This window comes from Sturnus vulgaris, chromosome 1 (assembly GCF_052056855.1).
Source record: "Sturnus vulgaris isolate bStuVul1 chromosome 1, bStuVul1.hap1, whole genome shotgun sequence".
Taxonomy (NCBI): domain Eukaryota; kingdom Metazoa; phylum Chordata; class Aves; order Passeriformes; family Sturnidae; genus Sturnus; species Sturnus vulgaris.
This window is the reverse complement of record NC_142243.1, coordinates 67,549,814-67,564,769: the sequence shown is the minus strand read 5'-3', so window position 1 is coordinate 67,564,769 and position 14,956 is coordinate 67,549,814. Positions and strand designations below refer to the sequence as shown.

General features: G+C 37.1%; 1 protein-coding gene across 3 annotated transcripts in view; it reads right to left on the bottom strand.

The window, feature by feature from the left end:
- Positions 1-14,956, bottom strand: part of KIF13A (kinesin family member 13A) — a 103,303-nt gene that overhangs the window by 60,740 nt on the left and 27,607 nt on the right. For all 3 annotated transcript variants that reach the window (XM_014878154.2, XM_014878131.2, XM_014878147.2), the window contains exon 3: positions 3,374-3,386. In XM_014878154.2, the coding sequence (XP_014733640.2) occupies positions 3,374-3,386 (13 nt within the window). The remainder of the gene's footprint in view (positions 1-3,373; positions 3,387-14,956) is intronic.

The window sequence follows — 14,956 nt, the reverse complement described above, 5'->3', positions numbered from 1 at the left end:
GAAAATGCTTTTAGCAAAAATCGTTACCAAATCATACCAAAAGTGTTTCAAGCAACTATATCAAAACTATTGAAATCCACTTGAACAGAGATACCTGTGTCACAAACAGAACTTTTTATACTTCAAACACCCTATATGAATTAGCTTTTAACTACATTTTGGAAGGTGTTTAATAGTATTTTTTATTCTCATTAATAGTGTTCTGGTCTTTTACACAGCAGAGGAAATTAACAAACAAAACTTTAAATTTTCTTATTTTCTGCAAGATTCTGTATCTCATACTTCATCCTAGCATCTAAAAGTGAAAGCTAGATTTAAAAAAGCTGCCAGAAGCCTGCCACACTACAGTAGTAGGTTGGAAACCAAAGATTTTGAATGAAGGGATGAATTGCATATGTTCAGCACAATCATATAAAAATGAGAATTCATGAGAAAGAACTAGGTGGAAAAGTGCTGGATCCTCATACTACTATACCAGAGTCATTTAAGTGTGCACATTAGTCTAAATAAAGTGAGTTATGTAGGCCATTTCTAGGTTAATAGAGAACTATACTTGGAGTGTCAGCAACTATTAGAAATTGCACAAAATATTGGTTCTGGTACCCACAACATTTTAAAAAACTAAAGATATTGGACTTTGATTGCTTCAGCAAATACCTGCAGCAGTTTAAGAGAGCTGATGGTTATTTTGCTAAGGAGACAACTAGAAGTTATGCTTCTTCAACAAGGCAAACTGGGATACATGTACAGGTACATGCATCCATCATATGTCAGTAAAAAAATCTGGAGTTTTGTCTCAAATTCATCTGTGGCTTTAAAATGAAATTGCAGATTTTAATTAGATTTTAAACTAGAAGAGCCATTGTGCCTGCTGCTGCAGTAAGGTATCACAGAACCTGAAAAAACAGTCAAATGGGTGTTCACAATTTAAAAAGCCAACACAACATTTGCACAACTTGTTTTCACTAAGATTCCTAATCAATGGCTTGAAGAAATAATAATTTTAAGGGTTTATGCACGTAAGTATACTTATGGAAACTACTTACAGGTAATGAGCACCATAGCCAATATCAACTGCCTGCCAGTTTAATCCAAATTACATAATTAGTTTCAAAAGGAGTTTAATTTTACATTCATTATTCTTCTGAAGTCTAATCCTCAGTATAGGCCAGGCAGAGGTCTGGGGCTTCCAGCATTTAGCAATGCATTAGCCAGATTGAACATAATCCCTAACACATTGTCCATGCAGCTATAAAATGTTCCAAATGTATGGCCAATGTTTAATAGCCATTTCTATCTGACCAAGAGGTTTTAATTAATTAATCACATTTTGCTTTCATTGAGAAGCAGTCAGTCTGACAGGTTGGGTGACTTACTGGGCTAGCTGGTTTCAGGAATGGAAAGGAAAAAGGGAAAAAAGGGAAAAAAGGGAAAAAAGGGAAAAAAGGGAAAAAAAGGGAAAAAAAGGGAAAAAAGGGAAAAAAAGGGAAAAAAGGGAAAAAAGGGAAAAAAAGGGAAAAAAGGGAAAAAAGGGAAAAAAAAAGGGAAAAAAGGGAAAAAAGGGAAAAAAGGGAAAAAAGGGAAAAAAGGGAAAAAAGGGAAAAAAGGGAAAAAAGGGAAAAAAGGGAAAAAAGGGAAAAAAAGGGAAAAAAGGGAAAAAAGGGAAAAAAGGGAAAAAAGGGAAAAAAAGGGAAAAAAAGGGAAAAAAGGGAAAAAAAGGGAAAAAAGGGAAAAAAAGGGAAAAAAGGGAAAAAAGGGAAAAAAGGGAAAAAAGGGAAAAAAGGGAAAAAAAGGGAAAAAAGGGAAAAAAGGGGAAAAAAAGGGAAAAAAGGGAAAAAAGGGAAAAAAGGGAAAAAAGGGAAAAAAGGGAAAAAGGGAAAGGAGAACTGAGGAAGGGAAGTTTTCATTCACCAGGCAGGTGTTCCTCCATCCATCTTAAAATTACTGATGGAGATAAGTAATACAGGAGATACACGAGGAAATGGCAGACAGAGTCTATACCAGACAGCTGAATGTCAACAGGAGCAATTAAAGAACTGGGAAAAAAAGTTGGTCATTATGACAAACACAAGACCTATGACAGGGCTGAAGAAGTGTGGAGAGAAAATCTGAAGGGACCCTGGGACACAGCTCACAGATCTCAACTCAGAACAACTGTTTTACTTTTGTCACAAAATTACACTTAAATGCGATGTTTGCAGAAATAGCAAAATATAAAGCAAACCAGCACCCCAATATCCTTATATAAGTTTTTCTATCACAGTTTTTGAGCTACCAAGTTGAATCAGGAAAACAATTTATCCATGGCTGATGATAAAGTAGCACATTAAAGATAAAGAGACTTCCAATATTTAAAAAAAAAATTAAGAATTTTAATTTTAAAAATCAACTATGTGTAGTATCCTAAAAACTGTATAAATCAAGAAATCTCATACCACATCTTTACAAACTCAGCAATGCCAATTTTGCACAGATGGTACTAACCTTCTTCTGTCTCAATCTGATAAATATGTCACATAACATCATAAGTTTCAGCAGTATAGCTTAAGGATATTAATGACCATCCAACCAGACCTAACAATAATGTGACATTTGCGCACAAGCATGCAGCTGTTCTGGTTTTAGCAAGGAAACACAAGGCCATACGTAAGCTTTTACATAATGTCCAGAATAACTTTATCTGCCTATAATGGAACACAAATGATGCACTACAGAAAATGAAGGCACTTGTAAAAATAATGTTTTTGATGGAATTACAACAACTGAAAGAAGGGGAGCTTTCTTCCTTTTAAAAAAATGTTTAACAATGACCAAACTCTCTTTTATTAAGTATATCAACTGATAGAAGAATTTTATTACATGTACCAATAGGGACATTTGTTCATCACTTGTTCTCCTGCCCTTTCCCTGCACTACTAACAACACAATCTTTTCTATGTGAATTCTGGTGCACTTTGGCAACTTTTACACTAATTACTAATTCCTGACTATTGTCAAGTGCAAACAAAAATGGTTTGTTTATTTATTACTAGATGGTTTTTGTTGCCTTTTAAAAAAAGTATTCGAACTTTTAAACAGAACTGTGTGTAATGAAATGTTTCACACACACCACTCGTTCAGTCTTTCAAATGTTTTTACAACTGCATTAAAATTTTGGCTTTTCCTGGTCACAGCTTTAACAAGCCACATGCCTTGCCTGCATGTCAGTTGGATTAAAATATATTCTCAAATTATGAAGCTTTTAACTTCAAAGTTTGAATAACAGATTTTTAAATAAGCTGTGTTGTTCACATACTACAGCAATATGCCCAATACTTCTGCAGTGCTCAATATTTTCAAGCAGATACAAATGTAAAAAGAGATAAATTCTTACCTTTGGTGGTTTTCTAGATGATTGGCAATAAACCCAGCAACAGTGATGAGAAGCATGAATACACCATTCACATAAAGAGAAGAGAGAAAATAAAATAAAAGTCAGTGTATGTCATTACAATAATTTGAACTTTTTGTTTAATCCACAATGTATTTAAGTGTAATCAGATCAGAAGATATTTAAATGACACACCACATATTCTTAGCCAGTAATTACTTAATTACCAATACTGCTCCACATTAAAAAGCAAGTGTCAGATTCCTTATACATATAAAAATCTAGCAGAGCTGCGTTCCAGAAGAAAGACAAGTATCTGTTTTGTTATAAATGATGAAACACAGCCTATCTCTGGTGGCAAATAAACCGAGCCTGCAAACTGGCAGACCAGGGTGCCAGGGTGGAGCCCCACTGAGTTCAGCAGTGCTACACAAGCATGTCCAAGGTAAGAGTCAAGCAAATGTTTCTTGCAGAGATTATAGAAGTGAAGAAAAAGAAACCTGTGTAGGCTGTGCTCTCCCCAGTCACAGAATGCCCACACAGCGAATAAGAAACCAATGCAAGAACACCATCACCCTTCACACCCAACTCCAACGAGCGCTATCAGAAATAACACAGGGATGACAAACCCTCAGTCTAAAGACACCAGCTCAGAGCACTTCAAATTGTTTTTAAATGCTTTTATGCTTTTGCTGGCAGGCATGTGGCCACATTATAAATCAAACCAGCTTGGGTTTTTCTGGTAGGATTGGTTTCAAGTGAGATTGCTTCACCGTCTCACTGTGCAGTCCTGTGCTCACTGATGCCAATGCAAGAGAGGAGATGAACATACAGTGGAACTAGACTGACTTAGGCCATTCATCAAAACTACAACCTTAGGCATATGTTTAAATTATATATGGAAATAAGAAATTTCCACTCGCACTTCACATCAAGGGGAAAAAAAAGCATGGATGAAGGAAAAAAAAAGAAAACGTGGATGAAGAGGAAAAAACACGATGAGAAAGGTCTATAGACAAACAACACAAGCAGAGAATGCAGTAAGGTTTATAAGATAAAGACACAGATGAAAGGTATAGCAACAGACACACAACACAAAATTCAGATATCAAGAGACTACACTCTCAGTACAGAAACACCTGGGACCAAGCCATGCTTTCATCCACCAGTCTGTACATACCAACCCCACCAAGTTGGGAGGAGGGCAGGAAAGATACAAAACACTTTAAGCAGTTTTCTTAGCAACCCACAATACAAGGGCTCAGCAAAAGACTCTGAAGGGACGCAAATCCGCAAACACATCTTGTGCAATCTTTTCTTGCCTACTCTCAGCTCGTACCTCAGATGACACATCTGCCTGAAACAGAAGTTACAGAGCTGGGACACGGGACTGGTGTAATGCAAACACTGTTTGCCTCCAGCCAAACCACTCGCTGCAGCTTTACCCTTTCATTAGTGGTGGCTACACAGCTCAGTCCGTGGCTAGCTCATGTACAGGTGGCTCAGAACTTGTGCAGAATATGCACTCTTATCCATTTGAAAAATGCATTTAGTTCTATCCTGAATATCACCATTTTAATCCATTTTCAGATGTGACGCAGTTGCAATGTTATCAGCTTGTCTAGACAGAGTCCCAGCACCACCTCTAAACTTCCAAGAGAAGTTCCTATTGAAAGGAATCATCCAAAGTATTTTGGAAAGCATTTAAATACACTCATACCTTGAAAAATATTTCAGGATTATAACAGCTTTACTAGAGAATTCCTGATAGACTGCTGTACAGATTCAGCAGAAGTCCTAAACAGTTTACCAACTGCTTTTTCTTCCTGAGATCATTCTTATAAGCCCTAATTGGAAAAGGTACAGAATATCACTGAAGTAAACCAATGGTTTGACACATAATTCTTAAGATATTTACTTAAGCAGTGTAAGCCACTACCTTTTTGGAAGCCTCCTCTAACTTTAACTTTGATGACTATTTCAAGGAAAGTGTAATAGTCACTTTTTAAATCCCTGGTGGATGGCAGAGCTTCCCAGCAGCAACATTGATCTCTGGGATTTCAAAGCACAAGGAGCTGCAGCTTCCTACCATATGTCACATCCAAGTGCTCCAAACTCTTAATACCAACTTCAGCAATTCCCACCATCACCAACAGCAACATGATCAAAGGCCTCTGGAAAAAGTCAGATATATTAACTCACAGGACAGATTTTTAAGCTCTTTGGCTATTTCAGCTAATCAACTCAGTGTAACCATCCTTGTGGCTGTGATTCAGATGGAAACACTCCAAAATACTTAAATCAAAGGACTCGGACTAATAACTAAAGAACTGTTTACAGTTTACCAGAAATCACATCTGTGGCAGCTTAAAGATGTGCTATAAAATCCTGCGTAAGCCTAGCAAATTTTTTACTTTTGTGTTTGCTTTGCTGTTTTTCTTTTAAAAACATGTGCTTCCTTGCTTCTTTCCATTTCCAGAAACCAGCACTTTTCAGCTTCATCGATAATTGAAGTTGTCTCAGTTTCTACCAAACAGTGACAAATGTGGTCATTCAGTGTCACAGCTGGGGCTGGAGAGTTAGAGGCACACACAACACACATATGGACATCAGATCAGAGACACAACAACTAAAATGCTTATTTCTAGGAATTTTTAATTCCATGTCTAGTCATCTATGGTGTCAATGACAAGATACAGGTATGCCTTTTGAGTGACAACAAAATCTCCTCTAAAGCAGACAGCTAGTATATACTTCACCAAATTATGAAAGTTACCTAACCTTGTAATGCAACTGCACAATAGCAGATTTTGGTTTAACCTAATGGGCATCTTCAAAGTGTACACTCAGATAGAAGACTGATTTTTTTTTTTCCACATGCCTGGAATTCAAGACCCAAGCAAATACAACCAAGAGTCTGAAAAATATTCTAACAGGTCAAAGGAAAAGTATGAATTTCATGACCACAAAGCCCACTGAACTTCTGGATTTCCTCCTGCCTTTGTCCTTAAGCCACCATGACTTTAGTAAAATATCACTAGAATGATTTTCTAACTTTACTGAGCAGTGTATCTTCTGTGGGTATCTATTCAGGCTTTTTGTTTCACAACAGTACTAAGCCTCTCCTGCTCTGCTTGGCTAACACACATCAAGATCTCAGACTGCTTAGCTACCTCAAACTTAAACTAGATAAAAAAGTATAGGATAGCCTTTCTTTGGTTACAGAAAGGTTTGTGCTAATGTCAACTTTTTTTTTCTGTTATCTCTTACTGAAATTAAACTCAATACTTCCCACATTTGCCAAGAGAAGTGACTCACAAAATGTCAGTTCTCATGTTCTATGTCAGCATATACATGAGAAGTCTTCCTGACTGCACTCACATTTTCTCTCTAGCACCTCAGCCCATTGCCTGTGATAGCACATCACAAGAGAAGTGCATTTTGCTAGTAGTTTAAAAGCAGCAAAGGTGTTTGCTACATTTTTTAAAAATTATCTACATTCTCTCTCATAGATGTCTCCTTTTGTCATACAAAAAGTTGATATGACATTGCATATTCTGACTAGACACTCTTGCACTATGAGCATCCAGAGTATGTGATACTGTCATCTTAAAGACTTAGTAACTTTCAAACCAAGATTTTTTTTTGTCCCTTAGTGATTGTAGTCAGTGTTCCCAACCAAATGTTGCTTCCACCAGAAGGAAAGACATTTTATACATCAAACAAACCTTGAAAGAACTATTTTTTCTCTACATTTCATGTAATGAAGCTTCATCACCCCACCCACCTCCAACCCTCAAGTAAAGAAAGTCACCTTCAATAGGGACAAGGTACATTATAAAAAGAGAAGGTAGGCGTAAAACCAGGTACTCCACAATAAAAGAGACAGAGGAACAAGGCGTCTCTGAAAAACAGGTCTTAGATTCTTTGGAACATGCACACAGCCCAATTCGTCTCCAATTCAACTGTTCTAAGCAGCCAAGTAGGTCACAATTGTACTATAATTATTTCACATTTTGGAAAGTATTTGGTTTTCTTTTTTTTTCCTATACTTTCTCACATTAGTTAATCACGATGAAGCAACCATAACGAGCTATTTTAAACAACCACACACAATATCTGTGAATGAATGAACCAGATGAGTTTGCAGCTCTTATAAGCTGACAACACTGAAAGTCAACATCTAAGACACTGAGCTTGAAAAATCTTTTTTTGCTCTCATCACATGTGCAACCACAGCAAATTCATGGTACTGACTAACTTCCCAAATATACAATTGCTTACATTTTGCGGTTACATAGTCATTGATGCACTCTTCAGGGTCACTGGTCAAAAGAATTATTACATACTATTACCAGTATACAAAAAAAAGGAGAAAATTCTCCAGGTCTTTTTTCAACTTGTCATATAAAACAGTCTTTCCTCTGTAAGCAAAAAGGTGATCAAATTGCAAAGATCATCCTGATAAAAATAATATTTCTTACATGTCACTGCTCCAGCATCTCTGAAGTCTGAAGACCAGCTATTCAACACAAATATTATAGTATTTCTGAGTGGTTTTAAATTTGGTTAATTTTTTTTAAATCAGGCTGCCTTAGAGCTCAGGTTGAGCCTGTCACCAGCTGTATGTTTGCCTCAGTGGCAGAGTGCAAGGGAGCAAACCTGTGGAAGGATTGTTGTAAGGAGTGTGCCTCGCTATCCAGGACAGAAGTAACTGCACTGTTTGTTTATCCATGTGTGTGCAGCTTCCAGAGTGGCAGCAGCAGAGACAGCAAGCACTCAGCACTCTTAACTGCAAACAGTGTGAATTATGTAGAAGCAGAGAGATCGTGTTTCTCCTATCTTTCTCACTAAGGTTATGCAGCTCTTGGACCCTCCCTTGTCTCCAGGTTTATCACTGCAGGCTGTTACCTGCGGGCTTGATACCAAGCACCTTAGAAAGCATGGCTTTATATAATTGATGAACACTGTACTAAACTACATAGATAAAGATCAGAGTCTGCCACAGCAGCAGTTTCAGGTGATTATACACTTCGAACTACTGGTAGTACACCACTTTCTCTACAAAGAACACAGAAAAAGGAGAGTTATTTGCCCATTTCTCCCATTAATTTTCTAAACACAGAGTAAAGTAAAAGGCAGGGGCAATGCCCTTAAAGGGAACAGCATCCCACCTTTGTGCTTGTCTGGGGGGTACCTTCTGTACAGCTGACTAATGAAGCTGGCATCACAATTCCTTAGTTGGATTCTTGGAAGAGTTACTTCAAATACTGTGTGAGCACACATACATACACAAATAAAAATAGTTATTTTATATTCTTGCACGAGGTGAGCAGTACATGCCCTGTTTAATCCTGCTACCCAGCAAAAGCCTGTTCTATAGACAAAATAATCCTTTGAAGATCAGCAAAAAAACCCCAAACATTTTAACAAGTAAAGCAATTTGAGCAAGTGCCTGCATAATAAGCTGGTAGCTGATCATAATCAGAAACACCATGAGAAACAGGCACATATTCTAATAATAAGTTGTTCTCACATGCTTTAGGGAAACCTACCACATGCAAAGAGAGAAAAGTTAGACTCTGATTTCAGAAGGATAAATACTGCAGCACAAGTTAAACAAAGACACAAAAGAAACAAAGATGCCTGAATATTTCACCATAACAGGGTTCCACTGAAGTTCAGTCACTACAGCAAGGAAAGTAACCAAGTTATGAAACCAACCCAAGCCCATTAAAGTACGTGAAAGGCGTTATATTCTGACATTTACAAGATGGAAGACAAAGTGACAGCTGTCCAGGAACATCACTAGCTGCTAACTTACCTTCACTCCCAAATTCTGAGTATTTTTACTGCCCAATGAATTATTATTCCAATGCCAACAATTTGTTGATGTGAAGTTCAAGTGTTTCTAACTTTCACACAGAAGTCTTGAAGTTCTACTGACAGCCCAAAAGAGGTGTAATACCTGCCCTACATGCAGTTGCATATCACTTTGCAAACAGCAGCTGCCTTAAGAGAGCACTCACCACCTGTCAGCAGAAAGATTAATTTATTACTCTGCTAGAAAACTCACTGAAAAACTAAAATCTGAATACTCTCCTACATAAAGTAAGTTGGGATTTTAAAAATCCATTTCAGTTAATTTGTTTTGTTTCACTGAAAAGGCAAAAACTGACTAAAATTGTCACTCTGCTCTGAGATTCAAGAGCTTTAATGCAATCCTGCTGAGACCTCATCTAGAACCCACCAAGTTAGATGATCTATTTTCACCAAGTCTTTAATCATACTAATTCAAAACTTATCCAAGTTTCTAGTTATTGTAATGAAAACCTGCTACACCAATTACAAGTATAACCAACTGTATAACCACAAGGATAACAAGCTTGTTCTTACTAACATCCAGCCATAGCCTCATGACTAAGAGGCAAAGGAATCAAAGTCTACCTAACATTCCCAAGAATATTATCAAGTAGTGCTGTCCGTTTTAAAACCAATTATTTTCCCCTCCTTTTCAGTAAAACCGAATGTGCAAGAATCTAAACGAGTAGGTTTTTACCACCTAATCACGTTTAATTGATCAGGATAAAGAAATGAGGGAGCGAAAAAATAATCTGATCTCAGAACCCAAGATCTACTAGCCCTTAAGGGTAGTCTCCAATGAATGATTCTTAGCTTGAATGCAATGAAACTGCTGTCAGAGCAAACATGCTAAAGTTCTGGAAAGTATGTGGAAAGACATTCTAGGAGAGTTAATAAAATTGCAGTGGCATTTATTAAGCACCTATTGTTCTTATCCTGTTGCATTTATTACTAGTGCTCTTGAGGAGAAAACACCCCAAGCAATAAGCTGGCATTTCAACTCTATGCACAAACTCTTTGGAGACTCTCACACCCAACCTGGCGCTGGAGTCGGCTACTGACTGCTATTAACTTCATCCTAAGTTTCCCATGTCAATGGAAAATGTTCCCTTTCAACACTACTACTCCTTTATCATGCCTTCAGAAATGCTGCTTGTAAGAACCATCAAAACACCAGTGAAGATATACCCCTTGTGGAAGTAGTGCTCAAAGCTTCTGAAAAATATACTGGTATTTTATCACTATGTACAATACTTAATCCAAGAAAGATTACTTCCAGGGGTATGTGAAAGAAATCTGGTAAGCAACACAGCATTTCATAAATTAGATTTAACTTTGTTAGTTTGCTGGTTCAAAACTCAGGCATTACAATTTGCTGAAAGGACATAAACAGAACAATCAACAGCTTCACTGACAAGGTGAAAGACAGAAGATCTCTCGTCAGTAGAAAGATTGTACCAGAAAGAACTGAAGCAGAGGGGTAAGTAAAGTAACTGGATCTGAACTTTGGTTGTAACACCTTACTTTCCTCAACAAATGGAAAAAAACCACCACTCTATTTGATGCAAGATAAGCATATTTTTCATACTCAATCAGGACAAGGATACTGTTGAGAAGTAACTGTATGTGCATCAGTCCTGACCATGTATTCTGACTGGACAACAGACAAGAACCCCTAGGTTTCACTGTCACATTCCTTTATCATAACAGGGAAAATATAATTCAATCGCCATCTACTTTATTTTACTAATGAGATTTCAAGAGAGACGCTAATAGAGTTTGACACTTCATCCTTTCACACAGCTCTGCAACCCTATGTTAGCATTCTTCAAACAACTGCAGTATGAAAAAGTTATCTGAGATTCAGCAAAACTCACAAATTACTGTTTTAGTTTCATCCTAGCATGTGTTTATATTGACATGAATATTAATGAACTTATCAGAAGGAAAACACCATTGATTAATTTGTAATTAAAATTAAAACTTAGGTTTGATGACAATACACTTTAGCACAGCAAATTCACCAGAAGCATTTTGCAAAGAAAAATCTATCTCAGCTGGCTGCAACACCAGTTGTTTTGGCAAATTTGAGATGACATTATTTGCTTTAACAGACAGCATTAACAACTGCTACCATTTACCAGAAAGTGAACATAATGCAGAGAAAGATGATGATGGTGATTCATGGGATAAATAAGGTTTAGGATGTGGAACAATATACCAAGAATGTAAACTGAAATCAACTCTACATAAATAGTGAGTAAGATCTCCTGAGTTGTTGCAGGACAAACACCTAAAAATACTGAAGAGACTTTATTTTTATACAGCACTCATCCAAGTAACACCTCTAGAAATCTTTCCACGGAGCTCTGCAAAACTTAAGACGCAACCCAGTGTGTGCCATGAAATGAACCACACAATTAATCCAAACGTTTGAAAAATTCTTCATGGTGTGTGCTGCAAGTTTATCAGTTAACAAATCAGGCAGATAATCACCTTTACAGAGAGATGACATCAAGCACTAAGTTACTGAATCTATCATGGAAAGGTACAAGCTGAATGCATTTCTACAATCTGAGAATAGATCATTCCCAGCAGAGATGGGTAGCAACTGCTATGGCACTCAGAGTTTTTCTTTTCATCTGACAGAGGTTAGATGCCCTTCTAGTAGACACCAGAAAGGTAAAAGAGAACATCCTACATGACAAGGGATGTGAGGGAAAAAAGTATTTAACAGGGTCCCCTTCTCCAGTGAGCTGTGAATTTGTGAACGATTTGTATAAATATTATGTTACTTTGAGCCAGGAGCATTTCCTTTTCTTACAGCAAAGCTTGCAGGCCAGGCCCCTCTAGCAGGCATTATGGGATGTATGTAACATATACTTGGTAGAAATGACAACCTCCTCCTTGCCATATGCCTTATGATAAATCACATATTACAGCAGTGACAAACACACCACACTTCTAACCAACCACTACGAGTACCGTGGAAAAACAACCAAGATCCCCAAGTCTTCTTGGACTGAAAATGAAGTGTACACTGCTTTTGTACAACAATATAGGAAATACTCAACTTGTAGCAGCACTACAAGTCTAACATCTTTACATGGCTAAAAAAACAAGGATTACCTTATGACTGAAATATATTAACTTAACAGATAACAAATTAAAAGACCCAGATAACACTTCAATCCAATATTAAGCAAATTCTTTTGCTAGACCTAATTGAATTTTAAATGGTTGAATTCATGTTCTTAAAGAAGCCAGGTTTGATATGATGGAGAATAATAAAACCACAAGAAAAAAAAATTAACTATTAAGAGCTAGAGTAAATTTCCTGTGAGGAGAGGCTGAGGAAGCTGGCATTGTTCAGCCTGGAGAAGAGAAGGCTTGAGAGGAATCTCATCAATATATTTATATATCTGAAGGAGGGTGCAAAGAGGAGGGAAGCAGGCTTTTTTCATTGGTGCCCAGTAACAGGACCAGAGGCAATGGGTACACATTGAAACACAGGAGGTCCCATTTTTTCACTCTGAGTGTGACGAAGTGCACACACAAACTGCCCACAGAGGTTGGAGACTCCCCTCCTTAGAAATACTCAAAAGCTGTCTGAACACACAGTCCTGCTCAACTTGCTGTAGGTGGCCCTGCTTGAGCAGGGGGGTTGAACCAGATAGCCTCCAACCTCAACACTCATGTAAAAAAAGCTAAAATCACTTTTTAAAGATGTGGTATGGAGCAGTAGCATAGGAATTACATATATAAATATATAAAATATGAATATATAAATTTATAAAATATAATCTGCAAGGCTTGAAACTCAGGAACTTTTAACCACTATATAACCCCAGACTTGTGTCAATTTTAAAGAAATCAATTAAAAAACACCTCTAAAAATCCTTAGATCATGTGTTACCACACCAACCCATATATAGCAGTTTCACAGAAAAAATATTCAATGTAATATAAAATTTGTGGCAGCTCAGCAACCTTCAGTGAGGTTTCATACCTGGCTTTTATGACCAAATTTTTTCCACATCTCCAAAAAAATATAGGCAGTCTTCTGTGAAGAATGTTATTCACTGTGCTCATCAAGTGAAGTAACCAGGCAAGGCTGGGTATCCAGATTTCACCTCCTGATTTTCAGTGAACAAGCTTTGACAGTACTACTTTTAACATCACAGTAGCAAATTCTCTAGTTCTAAGCAGATGGTCAGAGTCATTACGAAGAAAGTGACAGTACAGCTGCAGTGGAAATGAAATGCCTAAAGACAAGCTCTGAAAAACACTCAGTAAGACTGAGAAGGGATAAGGTACAAATTAGAATAAATCTTAAAAGATTTGCATGTGCAAGTCAGCAATGTAAATGGGGAAAACAGGCAAAGCTGATGCTGATTTACTGCTGACTTTACATAGAGACTCTACTATAGAGGGAAGAGAGTTACAGCTTTGAAGTGCCTCAGTGGAGAATGAGTCCACAGCTAAATGCCAGCATTTGTACTGCTTAACTCAAAAACAGAAGAGCAGCATAATTTATCTGTTTGGTTACAATAGACTTCATTATTACAATACCCAAAAGAGTTGGGCTCTGTCCCATAAAAATTTCAATTCATTTCAAAACCAACAGCAATACTACAGTGTAGGTCAAGAGTAAAATTCCTGATTAAGTATTACAAGCAGTTTTCAATATAAGAAATGGTGATTTCAAAGAGTAAATGTGAACTCACAAGAATCACAAGCACAGCAAGAATGCGATTTACAAGATAGTGAAGAGAAACAGAAGTCATCTCAGACCTCACAGACATTGATGGCTTTTAGAAAGTCTAGAAAGAGGTCACAATACAATGGTACACAAGTCATTAATGTAATCAGACAACTAAGAACCAAAATGGATTTTCAGTATTTCCTGAAAAGACAGAAACAAAAATTATTTGTGTCTATTCTTACAGCTAAAGAGTGAGTTTACATCTGCTAATACACATCAGCTATCTGAATAAAGCAATAAAACAGAGAGCAAGAATCTCCATGTCATATAGTCTGTAACTGTCACAGGCAACAATGCCACAAAATCTATCGAGATTGAGTAGCCTTCCCCGAGGCAGAACAGCATTGACTTCGAATTATTTTGACTCCTTCTCCAGCTGTCCAGAGTTTTCCCAAATCCTGATAGTGAAGAAATTGAATCTCATTTATTTTGTTCTTGTACCGACAATGTCCTGTAACTTAACCCTTCAATCAAACTAGGCTTTCTACACGTGCTCTCATATGTTGCACTTCCCTCACAGCTCTAAACACACTTCTACATAAGGAGGTTTTGCAGTTCTCCTGCTCTTCAAATCAGTTTGAATTTATACTTCTTAAGCATAGTGAACCTGAAATGCAGAGAATATAACAAAAGTCCAAGATACTACCAAGTGTCTCTTAGTATGGCATTGTTCCTATGCTGCATTCATATTGAGCTGTTTATGAAGGAATATTTGCATTTTCAAAAATTGGAAAAATATGGAAACAAAAATAAAATCTTTCTGCACAGAAAGCATAACTCTTTCCAGACTTTCCTATATTCCTTCAGTACTCTTGAAGAAGTCTTCAAGAAGTCTTGAAGACTGCTGCCTAACTTCTGTGAATTGCAAAGGGAAGAATCATGACATTACAGATTGCATTAGAGACGAGAAAGGAGGTGAGAACCACAGAAAGTGCTTTATTTTCAAAACCTGAAGAACT